Genomic DNA, 14,424 nt, shown 5'->3' with positions numbered 1-14,424 from the left:
AACTAAACAAAACAAGGGAAAACATGCCAAGTACAACCAATTACTTAAGCAATATTTAGCAGATGGCACATTAGCATACTGTACTGGTCACCACAGCCAAGGTGTTTGGTTCCAATGCTGCAAGTTGCAGGATGCACCGTGCTTAATGATACGTTTGTAAATATTTATTTACATTTGGACAAAAATAAAATTGCACCATGCATCACAAACCCAACATATTCCAGAACACAAAACATCAAGACCAAAAAGGTAGGCAGCCCTCTGCTAAAGATTTCACCCTGAGCACATTTACTAAAATGAAAATCATTCTAAATGGAGGAACAAAAATTGGCAGCCTGGTGGGATCAATATTTCTGACACGTGCAAAATATTACAGAACTGCCAGCTCTAACCAATTATTTTTATTTAAAAAAAAAAAAAATTCACAGCCCCAAATGGATTACATTATTCGGCCCCGAAGGCATCCTGTTGATCTTATGGCAGCTCATGTATATAGTGATGGACGCTTCACCCTGTCTAACTGCTAGAAATGTTGCAATGTAGGGAACATTATTTTAATTGTCCAGTTATTTTATCAAGACCACATAAGTATAAAAAAAAAAAAACTATAAAATTACACTAACTGTCCTAGAGTAACCCAAGAATTTAATTGAATATATAAGGAATGTGTTAAAGATTGCTGTTTTACCATGACCACCAAAAGAAGTGGTCACATTTAATGGATATGAATTCTCTGAATATTTTCAATTTCCTGGAAAGAGCTGTAACTGCACTCTCCAGCAAAATGTTGATTTTTCACTTCCTATGGCTCTGTATTAAATCTAAAAGAACATGCTTCCCCTTTCAGTTACAGATTTCTGTCCAAATAGATGCAAGAACCAAAAATCAGCGATCAAAAAAGGGGATATGAACTTTCTAAAGGTATCACACAAACTTCTCTAACACCTCAGTAATTGAGGTTTCCATTCTTTTTTTTCAGTCTACAAAGTATGCCATCATATATGTTTATTTAATGTAGATAAACTGAAAATGCATTTCAGTCTCCTCTAACAATATCAAACCTTAATGAGACCAGGTTCTGAATAGACTTAGATGTTTGGTGATGATCAATGCTCTTAATGCAGGCTCAGGTTTCTTCAACCTGGCTATGAAATGGGCTTCAAGTCCAAAACCACCCTGTGGGAGTGAGGGCTTCATTACAGTACGTCTTCAGGGTCAACTTCTGCCATGTACGCATCCAGCTGGGCATCCAGTTTACTCTTGGTCATGGACATGTAGTCATCCAGCTGTGCGTCCAGCTCCTCTCGAGTGGGGAGAGGGCAACTGCCTGGTCTGGCACGTCTTCCAGCTGAGCCACGGCCTACAAACAGCATGCCTCTTCCTGCGGAGATGAACAGTGGGGAGTTTGTGTGGATAAGCAGAAGAAAATTTCCTGCTGAAAAATTCAGGGTAAATGAATGAACTGAAAAGATACTATAAGCTAGACAAATCCTGAATGCCACATAATGACTAGCAAAGTTTTTCTATGGTTTTCACTGAACGCAGGAAAAATTTAAATATTTGCACATATTTTACACAAACTCTTTTACGCCACAAGTCACTGAAAGTTGATGAATGAAAAACACAAGAGAAATATACGTTATTACAGTGCTAAGAAAATAAACCTCACACACTACAGAAATTAAAAACTGGATTTAAATCCAAAAATCATCTGAATGAATGTTGCATAGTGCCAGCATTTTGTAATATCATTAAAGCTTTTACCTTTGCTTCGGAGAGATCCTCGTAGTCCTCTAGTGTGTGTCAGTCCTCCTCCGCTTACATGAGGTCCACACTGTTGTTGAATCAGGCCCCCTTTTGTCACTAGAATTTTGTAAAGATTTCTGAAGGATCACGGATGTGCAAGAGAAGCTAAAGATCCTTGTATAGTTAAGAGCTTAAAGGATATGGGACATGGATTTTTACCTGGGCATAATTATGTATAAAAGGACATAAGAAATGCCATCTAAATCACTGCAGGGCGTCAAAAATGTGAAAATCATCACATTATTCAAGTTTTTTTATACATCAGCGTAAAACAAGGATTCGTTAATGAGCTAGGTGGTCACGTGACCCGTGACATCACAAAAACTTTCCAAGGAGCCAGCGCTTGGGAATCTAATGTAAACAGGTTACCGAAATGGACACCATCGACAGTGATATTCCCGATGTTTCACAGAGATGTGAAGTTAGACCCTATCAATTCGAACCGATAGCTGGAAATTCACATGAACATAGATCTTGTCTTTACTCTGACGGGTCAGATGATTCTGAGAGTGAGAGTTCATTCAGTCCCCATGAAACTGAAAGCGGTCGGCTCGATAACACTTCCTGGTAAGTTAAAAACAATTCTGCTCAAAGACTAATGATCTGTTGAAAGAAGTATTATTTTTGTATCATACATTGAAAGTTCATCATAGATCTAGCTAAAGTCCATTGCAAGCTAGTTTTTTTTTTTGCTGATATTTTTCGAGATTGATTGAGATACAATGCTCCCAGAGTCCGAGATGAAAACATTCAAAATGGCGAAACGAGTCAGAATTATGATAATCAATAATTGATACACCCAAAATTATAATACTAATCCTTACCTCGGCTTTCAGTTGCTTAGCGCAGAGGTCTTCAACAGGGGGGTCGCGAAATCGTACCGGATCACTCATATCACCAAAAATATTCCTGCCCTGTCCCCTGGCCTCCGTGCAGGGATGCAAACAGCGCGCCTTTCGGCGGATGCCGCCTTTTTCACAGCTGAATCGCGCAGATCCGATTTTAAAAAAAAATAAATAGCGATATTAATTCATGAAACATGAAGTATAAGGATGAGAAAAAAACAGTTTAAATCGGGAAGCTGCGCACATTTGTGCAGCCTGGCGCAGGTGTGCGCAGCTTCCCGATTTAAACTGTTTTTTTTTTCTCATCCTTATACTTCATGTTTCGTGAATTAATATCGCTCAGTACCTGAGTACTAATGTTGAAAGAATCCTCAGTGAAATGGTCCGAACACAGTTTGTGGGAAACAGTAGGTGCAAAGTTTTTTCAACAGGTGTTCTGTAAAGTTGTCCTACCAAGCCTACTGCGCATGCGCGAAGCCTACTGCGCATGCGCAGGTGAGCCCACACTTTCCTCAGCTTCGGGTCCTTGGGGAATGCAAAAAACTTACTCCAGGGCATTTCCCATTGGAATTATTGCAACCATAAGCAGCACAATACACCATGATGTACAATGTATGATGTCCAATGTACTTTAAAGACTATAAAAACAATTTTCTTGTCATCCACGTCTCCATTCATCTACCCGCTTGTGCTGTGCCCGAAAGTTTTTGTGACGTATGATCACGTGACAGCGGCTCTTCCGGTTGCAAAAAATGCATATCGGAAGTCGAGCAGAAATGCCATATAATCATCACGAATATAACGATTTTGCTGAATTTAATAGATGATTTTGTATTTGTTGATGCAATTAATTCATATTTTTAATGGAAAGAAACTGATATAGCGTGCTTTTATGTTTCATGTCCCATATCCTTTAAGGGTTTATTTATTTTTAAATTACAAGGCATTGTCTAACCCCTCAAAAACAATGGCCCATAAATAAACAGCTTTAACTGTTCCTCCGGGTCAAAAATGAGATTTCTTTATTTTTCCTCTATTGGACGCACAATCATTTGCCACTTTGCTTCATACATTAATTATCCATGCTGCTCAATGGTGAATAAATGCTGATTCATCCCAATTCATTCACCTGTGAATCAGCGTTGGAGACATTTCGCACCAATACTGTTGGCGCTAAAGGGATAATACTGTTTTTCCATAGATGGTGGAACAGCGACTCAGTTTAAGCTGTAAGTAAAATGATGCAGTGTTCAAGGAATAGACTATTAACTCAGCCTTAATTTACCAAACATTTTAATTATATTAGCGATTATGTTGTGTAGCTGGCTAATGAAACTTCCAGACTCGCCACCAGTTTACAGGCTTCGACGTCTAAAATAGCTTTTTTTTCTTTGTTGCATAGCAACAAGACACTCATGGCAGGAGAAATGGTCTCGATTAAAAACACCATTTTAAATACCCCAAACATCATTTGTGGTTTATTTGCTTTACCTGGTAAACTGCTACATAAAAGCTTGTTCTCAGCTCATGCTTGCAACCAAGTCAAAACAGTGATGTTATTTATCTGAGAAAACTCTGTCTTTCTAGAGCTTAAAGTCATCAGACACACCAACATGATTTCAGTAAACACTGAAAAACATTGGGGTAAAGACATCAAATAAGTGTGTGTGTGTATATACACGTGTGAGCATTCATTGCCACTCACATCTCTGTGACAAAGCTCCCCTAAGTAGTACACTTCTTCCTCTCGGTCTTCCCCAGGGTCTGGACATCCCCCGCAGGCCTCCCCTCATCACGGGCCTCCCAAGCCTTGACTTGACACTGGCCTTAAACTGATGCTGCTTCACACTCTAGAGATGAAGGATTAAAAAGATGCGTTATTAACTCAGTAGGAGCGTGAGAATCAATAGCACAGAGAACAGGAAATGATGCTCTTTCAGCATCTGTAATGCTGTGGTCATAGGAACCAACTCAGTGTTTCTACACAGTGTCCACTATGGAGCACTACACACAGGGAAAACTCAAGTGAGAAAATAACATGCAACGAATATAAGCATCCATCCATCCATTATCTGTAGCCGCTTATCCTGTTCTACAGGGTCGCAGGCAAGCTGGAGCCTATCCCAGCTGACTATGGGCGAGAGGCGGGGTACACCCTGGACAAGTCGCCAGGTCATCACAGGCCTGACACATAGAGACACACAACCATTCACACTCACATTCACACCTACGGTCAATTTAGAGTCACCAGTTAGCCTAACCTGCATGTCTTTGGACTGTGGGGGAAACCGGAGCACCCGGAGGAAACCCATGCGGACACGGGGAGAACATGCAAACTCCACACAGAAAGGCCCCCGCTGGCTGCTAGGCTCAAACCCAGGACCTTCTTGCTGTGAGGCGACAGCGCTAACCACTACACCACCGTGCCACCCCCAAATATAACCAGTGCAGAACAAAACTTCAATATGAAGCTTAATTTTTCGAGTTTTGTTGTCAAATGTTTTCATTCCTTCAGTTTCAGTCGCCACTTTATCCTAGTGATGGTTAAACAAGGTTTGAATACATCCTGCACAGGATGCTGATCCACTGCAAGACATCATGCATAAACATTTTTGTGGAGCTAATCCAGCTCGTGGCATGGTTCTTGGTCAGTGGAAGGAAATCAGAGAACCCAGAGAAAACATACACAGAAACTTCACATAGACAGGAACTCAAGCTCAGGATCGAACCCAGAAGCTGTCATGCAACAGCGCCATCACTGGGTATTCACCACTTCATAACTGAACCACAACAGTGTTTTACTCCATTTTACTTCTTGTTGTTGTAAAAGAAGTGAGATTGACCAGCTTGTTCTGAAGAGCAGCCAGAACTGAAGGACGGTTGGCCATTTGCTGAGCCAGGCGCTGGTTCTTCATTGAAGCGGTGAGCTGCTGCGGCACAGTGTCCCTGATGTCAGTCGGAGGCACCTGCTGATTCTGCGACATCATGGTGAAGCTACAGGAGAGCAAAACAGAAAGAAAAACATGAGAAAAGCACTAAAACAACCCACTTTTACCTCCCTTTCACTAGAAGTTAATTTGCCGAAAAGCGTTCAGCAAACAATCGGTTTCTTTTCTCACCGCTTGTCTAATGACATGGAAGAAGTGCTTTTCAGAAAGATCTGGTAGGATGGAGAATCCATCTTTAACAACCAACTCTGTAATGGGCACAAAAAGTTACATAAGTTATTATAAACTCTAATAAAAAACAAACAATGGTACTTCATGGTTACTGCTGTACTAGCAAACTGATCAAACACCAAGCAGCATGAGGCACCAGGACATTTTGGTGTCACATTTTACAGGTTAATCAAACCCAGGAGTCAGGGGGGCTGTAGATTTAATGCCATAATATTAAATGCTCTGAGCTTGATTTATACAGTACTGTCTTATTCACATGTAAAGAAGTGCTGTAGACCAAAAATGGCTTCAAAATAATGTCATCAAATGTTTCAACATTTAAAAAAAAAAACTATAAACAGCAGTAAGCCTTAATAAATGAAACAAAGTCAATATTTGGTGTGAGACAACTTTATTTAAAAAAAATATACATATATAGTCTCAGGTACAGCGAGTGCAGTTTGATAAGGAAAGGAAATGAGCTGTAGGTTTTACTGAGCATCTTATAGAACCAGCCACAGTTCTTCTGGACACTTTGACTGCCACACTCGCTTCTTCATTTTGCACCAAAACCCAGCAGCCCTCATTATGTTTTCTTTTTTTAATCTGAAAAGTGCGCCCTTATGTAGGGTGACCAGACGTCCCGGTTTTACCGGGACAGTCCCGATTTGGGGTTGTGTGTCCCGAGTCCCAACAAAAGTCTGTCGGGACACGGATATGTCCCGGTTTTCGCCACTCGCGGCGTTTGCGACTGAGCAGCGTGGGAATCATTAGCGGAGAAATGTCTGCATTTACTATTCTGATGAATTGACAGGAATCGCAAACTTTCCTGGTTACTGCCCCCTGGCCCTGTGGCATGGGTGTTTATTTAGCCACATTATTCCAGACAACAGAACGTGTTGCCATGCAACAATATAATCCTTTTTTTATTCACCTTGTTATCCCGAGATAACAACATAATTAATTCAGGATCTCGAGAAAACAACACAACTAATTCGAGATCTCGAGAAAACAAAACCGTTATTCCGAGAGAACGACATAATTAATTCAGGATCTCGAGGAAACAACACAACTAATTCGAGATCTCGAGAAAATAAAACTGTTATTTCGAGATCTCGAGAAAACAAAATAATTATTTCATGATCTCAGCTGGATCACTGTATCTCCGTCGGTAGAGACAAAGCCGGGCCAGTCTTCTGCAGAGGTGCCACAGACTAATTTTGAAATTATCCCTTATTAAAAGACTTAATGCAATCTCTCCCTGTGTCAACCCCTGATCAAAATATTGCCTTATTAGGTGATCAATTATTCCAGACATTCTAATGACCAAAGTTGCGTCTATACAGAATGAGAAACAGCCCCAAAGTCAGCATATCACAAGTCTCTTGGCGTATCTGAATGAACCATTTCTCAGCTGTTTACTCGAGATCATGAAATAATTGTTTTGTTTTCTCGAGATCTCGGAATAACGGTTTTGTTTTCTCGAGATCTCGAATTAGTTGCGTTGTTTTCTCGAGATCCTGAATTAATTATGTCGTTATCTCGGGATAACAAGGTGAATTAAAAAAAGGATTATATGAAGGGCCTCTCTCGGCTTCCGTAGTATATATTCTCAAATCACTTGTCTCTTTTTTGTTTCTGTTTAACATACCATTCTGACAGTTTGGCCAGATTGAACAGCTTGTTGCACCTTCCATTAAAGTGTTCACTTTTGTACAGATCTTCTTGCTTTATTCATTCAGTTGTGGGGAATGGTTAGTAAGGTTGACTCTGACGTAGGCTATGTTGAGGTCACATATCTACTTTTTAAGTTCATGCTATAGTGCATACAATTTTAGAGATATAGCCGACATGTGCATATGCATTCTTCTTGGTGTTCTCACAAACAGGTGAAATAAACCAGTTTAAATCTGGCCTATGGACATAGCCTGGCCTATTCTCAGCCATTACAAAATCTGCTGTCTGACCATAATTTAACTGATCTGTATACCACTATGCTACTAGATAACAAAATGCCTGTTTGTTTTATTTCATGTGAGATGTTGATAAATGTGAGCTTCAACAAAATGATAAGAGCACCTCTCTGAGTGTCACGTTTACGTAAAAAAAAAAAGGTGTGCGAGCACGAGCATGGTCGCGCGCAAAAGTGTCCCGGTTTCAGACTAGGGAAATCTGGTCACCCTACCCTTATGTCATATGCTGCTCAGATACAAACTTTTCCCCCTGTACCATTTAATTTTTGCTGGAAAATGAGCATTTAGACTCTCAAAAGTTTTTGTAGTGACTCAATGTAGAAGTCGTCATAAAATAGAAATCTATAACAAAGTTTGTATGGGGAGAAATTAAGAAAAAAAAAATAGGGGGCCTAAGACTTTTGCACAGAACTTTATATGATAGGTTAATTGTGTAAGGAAAAAAAACTGCTCTAAATTAGCAACACTTTTTGGTTTGTAACAGAGCTCCAGGTATTTGGTTGACGTTTGAACTCGAGCAGAATTGCTAACAATATCTGATACCGTTTCTGTTAGATTAGTCAGATGGTTAAACAAGTCCTCTAGTGAATACTACTACAGTTTAACTTTAACTCTTGGTAAACGTAGTAGTGGTGAATATATCTAACGTTAATTTCACTGATATTAGTTGTGAAATTAGCGAACTAGTCTATACAAATCGGTCCAGAGTGAGTTAGCTAGTGAGCTAACTAGCTAGCTAACTTAGTTTAGTTAATTTCACAGCTAGCTAGCTAACTTAATGCTGTCACGTTAGCAAAAATGTTTTCTTACCATATACTAGATATTAACGTTAAACAAAAATGTATATAAAAATTAATGTATATATAAATTATAGAAATTAACTTCTAGCTAGCTAACTTAGTTTAGCTAATTTCACAGCTAGCTAGCTAACTTAATACTGTACCGTTAGCAAAATTATGTTTCCTTACCATATACTAGATATTAACGTTAAACAGAAATTTATATAAAAATTAATGTATATATAAATTATAGAAATGTATATGGAAATTAACTTCTAGCTAGCTAACTTAGTTTAGCTAATTTCACAGCTAGCTAGTTAACTTAATGCTGACACGTTAGCAAAAATGTTTTCTTACCACATACTAGATATTAATGTTAAACAGAAATATATATAGAAATTAATGTATATACACAAGTTATAGAAATTTATATGGAAATTAACTTCTAGCTAGCTAACAGTTTACCTAATTTCACAGCTAGCGAGCTAACTTAATACTGTCACGTTAGCAAAAATGTTCTTACCATATACTAGATATTAACGTTAAACAGAAATTTATATAAAAATGTATATATAAATTATAGAAATTTATATGGAAATTAACTTCTAGCTAGCTAACTTAGTTTAGCTAATTTCACAGCTAGCTAGTTAACTTAATGCTGTACCGTTAGCAAAAATATGTTTCCTTACCATGTTAAACAGAAATTTATATAGAAATTAATGTATATATAAGTTATAGAAGTTTATATGGAAATTAACTTCTAGCTAGCTAATTTAGTTTAGCTAATTTCACAGCTAACGAGCTAACTTAATGCTGTCACGTTAGCAAAAATGTTTTCTTACCATATACTAGATATTAACGTTAAACAAATATATATAGAAATTAATGTATATACAAGTTATAGAAATTTATATGGAAATTAACTTCTAACTAGCTAACAGTTTACCTAATTTCACAGCTAGCGAGCTAACTTAATGCTGTCACGTTAGCAAAAATATGTTTCCTTACCATATACTAGATATTAACGTTAAACAGAAATTTATATAAAAATGTATATATAAATTATAGAAATTTATATGGAAATTAACTTCTAGCTAGCTAACTTAGTTTAGCTAATTTCACAGCTAGCTAGTTAACTTAATGCTGTACCGTTAGCAAAAATGTTTCCTTACCATGTTAAACAGAAATTTATATAGAAATTAATGTATATATAAGTTATAGAAGTTTATATGGAAATTAACTTCTAGCTAGCTAATTTAGTTTAGCTAATTTCACAGCTAGCGAGCTAACTTAATGCTGTCACGTTAGCAAAAATGTTTTCTTACCATATACTAGATATTAACGTTAAACAGAAATTTATATAGAAATTAATGTATATATAAAGTTATACAAGTTTATATGGAAATTAACTTCTAGCTAGCTAACCGTTTACCTAATTTCACAGCTAGCTAGCTAACTTAATGCTGTCACGTTAGCAAAAATATGTTTCCTTACCATATACTAGATATTAACGTTAAACAGAAATTTATATAGAAATTAATGTATATATAAAGTTATACAAGTTTATATGGAAATTAACTTCTAGCTAGCTAATTTCACAGCTAGCGAGCTAACTTAATGCTGTACCGTTAGCAAAAATGTTTTCTTACCATATACTAGATATTAACGTTAAACAGAAATTTATATAGAAATTAACTTCTAGCTAGCTAACTTAGTTTAGCTAATTTCACAGCTAGCTAACTTAATGCTGTCACGTTAGCAAAAATGTTCTTACCATATACTAGATATTAACGTTAAACAAATTAATTGATATAAAAATGATCAACTATTTAACTGCAGAAACGTTAATAAACTTATCAGAAGGCTGCTGAGAGGATTGAGTGAAGTATGTGGCAGAGGTTTATATCGCCCAGTCCTCTGACTCTCCGGCTGGGTTTCCGGCCCACAATCCCCTCTAACTGTCCAAAACCCAAACAACAAACCTGCATCCTTAACAAACATATATATTTTCACTCACAAACTTTGCAAGTGTGTCTTTCTAGGCTTTTGAGAGCCCCCTGGCAGCATACTACAGTCGTAAAGGACACGGGGTGGACAAAATGGCACACCGTCCCATCAGGACGCGCTGTATTTCATTTATGACTAAAATTAGAGCAAACTGTTAAGAGTTGAGCTCGGTTCAGTTCAGACCAATTCCAAGTCGCCCTCTAGTGGCTCCTCTGTGTCTCGCAGTTAAAAACTTCACTGACGTGGCCGACTGTATACGCTTTCACTGTTATTTCATCCTCACCAAGAATTATTTGCATTTCATTCAGCAATGCATGTGTGATAAGAAGCTTTTCAAAATAATTATTTCCTTGTGCATTTCTTCTTCTTCTTCTTCTGGCTGATCCTGATTAGGGGTCGCCACAGCAGATCTTTCGTCTCCATTGCTCCCTGTCTTCCTCATCCTTCTCTACCACACCTCACCACATCCACGCATCTCCTCATTTTCGTGTGCCTGGCAGCTCCATCCTCAACATTCTCCTTCCAACATGCTCTGCACCTCTTCTCAGGATGTGCCCAGACCATCTCAGTCTCATCTCTCTGAGCTTCATTCCCAAGCTCTCCACATGTGCTGTCCCTCTGATGTGCTCGCTCCTTATCCTGTCCAACCTTGTCAATCATCGCAAACCTTAACATCCTCAACTCTGCCACCTCCAACCTTGCCTCCTGTCTCTTCGTTAAGGGTACGGTCTCCAATCCATACATCACAGCTGGTCTCACTACTGTCTTATACATCTTACCTTTCACTTTTGCTGGGACACAAATGACTCCTTAAATCCTTCTCCAACTGCTCCACCCTGCCTGCACTCACTATCGCAGCCCCCATTTTCCTGCACAGTTGACCCCAGGTGCTTGAATTCACCAACTTTCTTTACGTCTACTCCTCGCATCTTCACTACACTCTCATACCCATTCTCATTGATGCACATGTATTCTGTTTTGCTACTGCTCACCTTCATTCCTCTTCGTTCCAATGCATACCTCCATCTCTCCAAACCCAACTCAACCTCCTTTCTACTTTCACCAGCTGTTTTTCACTTTAATGGCCTAAAGGCTCCCTGGTTTGATTCTCTGGACCATGGGAGTAGTAAATGAATGGGCTCAGCCATGGCCTAAAGGGTCGCTGATTAAATGAACAGCACTTCTCCACTTCTGTATTCTTGGCTGAAGTGCTCTTGAGCAAGGCACCTAACCGCCAACTGCTCCCCGGGCACTGTAGCATAGCTACCCACTGCTCGTATGTGTTCACTGCTTCGGATGGGTTAAATGCAGAGGAAGAATTTCACTGCGCTTAAGTGTACATGTGACAAAAATAAACGCTTCTTCTTCATTGTCTTCTTCTCCGGTGGTGTAAGTGGTTAACACGGTCGCCTCACTGCAAGAAGGTTCTAGGTTCAAGCCCAGCAGCCAGCGGGAACCTTTCTGTGTGGAGTTTGCATGTTCTCCCCGTGTCTGCGTGCGTTTCCTCCGGGTGCTCCGGTTTCCCCCGCAGTCCAAAGACAAGCAGTTAGATTAATATGGGACGACCTTGGGCTGAGGTGCCCTTGAGCGAGGCACCTAACTCCCAACTGCTCCTCAGGCGCTGTTAACATGGCTGCCCACTGCTCTGGGTATGTGTGTGCTCATAGCTCACGTGTGTGTGCATGTGTGTGTTCACTGCTTCAGATGGGTTAAATGCAGAGAAGAATTTCACAAGGGTGTGATGAATAAAGTTGTTGTCGTTGTTGTTCTAAAAAAGAGTCAGAAAAGCCAAACACATGCTACAAACAAACCTGTATTCTACACTAAATATGCCATCTGCTTATGAATAAATATTTATTTTAACAGAATTAATATATGTTATAATATATGTTAGTATACATTAAATTGTATTATGTATCTATCTCAATCATTTTTGATCACACACCAAAATGCAAAATGTCAGCCAACTACATAGATGTCAGGCATGGACGGAAAATTTTTCACCCATGTGGGCTGTCCATAGGGACCTACAGTAGGCCAGTGTAGTTTTTACTGTCTACAAGTGGCTGATGCCATAGGGCCAGTGCACAAGTACACATTGGCCCATTGAGGGCGGCCCACATTGTGCCCCAGTTTGCCCACATTGGCCCAGGCTCTGAGTGGACCAGAGTGTTCCCAGCTGTTGGTGGAGTTGGAATATTCCAGGAATTCCATCCATCCATTATTCATAACCACTTATCCTGTGCAGGGTTGCAGGCAAGCTGGAGCCTATTCCAGCTGAATATGGGCGAGAGGCGGGGTACACCCTGGACAAGTCGCCAAGTCATCACAGGGCTGACACATAGAGACACACAACCATTCACACTCACATTCACACCTACGGTCAATTTAGAGCCACCAATTAGCCTAACCTGCATGTCTTTGGACAGCTGGTATGAGCATATTTGTGGACAGAAAACGCTGATCTGACTCTCCTTTTCCAAATCAGCTAGGTAAAGCACAGGTCTGTGTAGATTTTCCAGCCACTGGATTGAATTAAATTTGTCTGAATCGGTGACACTGGTGGGTGACATTGGTGGGCGGCACGGTGGTGTAGTGGTTAGCGCTGTCGCCTAACAACAAGAAGGTCCGGGTTCGAGCCCCATGGCCAGCGAGGGCCTTTCTGTGTGGAGTTTGCATGTTCTCCCTGTGTCCACATGGGTTTCCTCCGGGTGCTCCGGTTTCCCCCACAGTCCAAAGACATGCAGGTTAGGTTAACTGGTGACTCTAAATTGACCGTAGGTGTGAATGTGAGTGTGAATGGTTGTCTGTGTCTATGTGTCAGCCCTGTGATGACCTGGCGACTTGTCCAGGGTGTACCCCGCCTTTTGCCCGTAGCGAGCTGGGATAGGCTCCAGCTTGCCTGCGACCCTGTAGAACAGGATAAAGCGGCTAGAGATAATGAGATGAGATGAGATGAATAGGTGACACTGGTGGGTGACATTGGTGGGCGGCATGGTGGTGTAGTGGTTAGCGCTGTCGCCTCACAACAAGAAGGTCCGGGTTCGAGCCCCATGGCCAGCGAGGGCCTTTCTGTGTGGAGTTTGCATGTTCTCCCTGTGTCCGCATGGGTTTCCTCTGGGTGCTCCAGTTTCCCCCACAGTCCAAAGACATGCAGGTTAGGTTAACTGGTGACTCTAAATTGACCGTAGGTGTGAATGTGAGTGTGAATGGTTGTCTGTGTCTATGTGTCAGCCCTGTGATGACCTGGCGACTTGTCCAGGGTGTACCCCGCCTTTCGCCCGTAGCGAGCTGGGATAGGCTCCAGCTTGCCTGCAACCCTGTAGAACAGGATAAAGCGGCTAGAGATAATGAGATGAGGTGACACTAGTACCATATGAAGCTGTTTGCAGTCACACAATAAACCTCAGAGATATTCCACAAAGCGAGCTTTTTACATCCATCCATTACCTGTAACCACTTATCCTGTACAGGGTCGCAGGCAAGCTAGAGCCTATCCCAGCTGACTATGGGCGAGAGGCGGGGTACACCCTGGACAAGTCACCAGGTCATCGCAGGGCTGACACACAGAAACAAACAACAATTCACACTCACATTCACACCTACGGTCAATTTAGAACCACCAATTAGCTTAGCCTGCATGTTTTTTGACTGTGGGAGAAACCGGAGCGCCCGGAGGAAATCCATGCAGACAAGGGGAGAACATGCAAATTCCACACAGAAAGGCCCTCGCCGGCCACTGAGATCAAACCCAGAACCTTTTTGTTGTGAGGCGACAGCGCTAATGACTGCACCACTGTGCCGCCCTATTCCAAGAATGTTAATAACAAAAATAAATAAATAAATAAATAAAAGA

General features: G+C 40.5%; 1 protein-coding gene across 1 annotated transcript; it reads right to left on the bottom strand.

Annotated features, from left to right (window-relative positions):
- Positions 1-1,196: 1,196 nt before the first annotated feature.
- On the bottom strand, positions 1,197-10,593 carry chtopb (chromatin target of PRMT1b). The gene is made up of 6 exons (XM_060920559.1): positions 10,579-10,593; positions 5,771-5,847; positions 5,495-5,645; positions 4,357-4,501; positions 1,765-1,863; positions 1,197-1,381 (listed from the first exon to the last, which is right to left on the bottom strand). Exons 2-6 carry the CDS (start codon positions 5,830-5,832, stop codon positions 1,197-1,199), a joined length of 642 nt encoding a protein of 213 aa, XP_060776542.1. The 5' UTR covers positions 5,833-5,847; positions 10,579-10,593.
- Between the last annotated feature and the right edge of the window lie 3,831 nt (positions 10,594-14,424).

This window comes from Neoarius graeffei, chromosome 5 (assembly GCF_027579695.1).
Source record: "Neoarius graeffei isolate fNeoGra1 chromosome 5, fNeoGra1.pri, whole genome shotgun sequence".
In the NCBI taxonomy this organism is placed as follows: Eukaryota; Metazoa; Chordata; class Actinopteri; order Siluriformes; family Ariidae; genus Neoarius; species Neoarius graeffei.
This window is presented reverse-complemented; position numbering and strand designations above follow the sequence as displayed.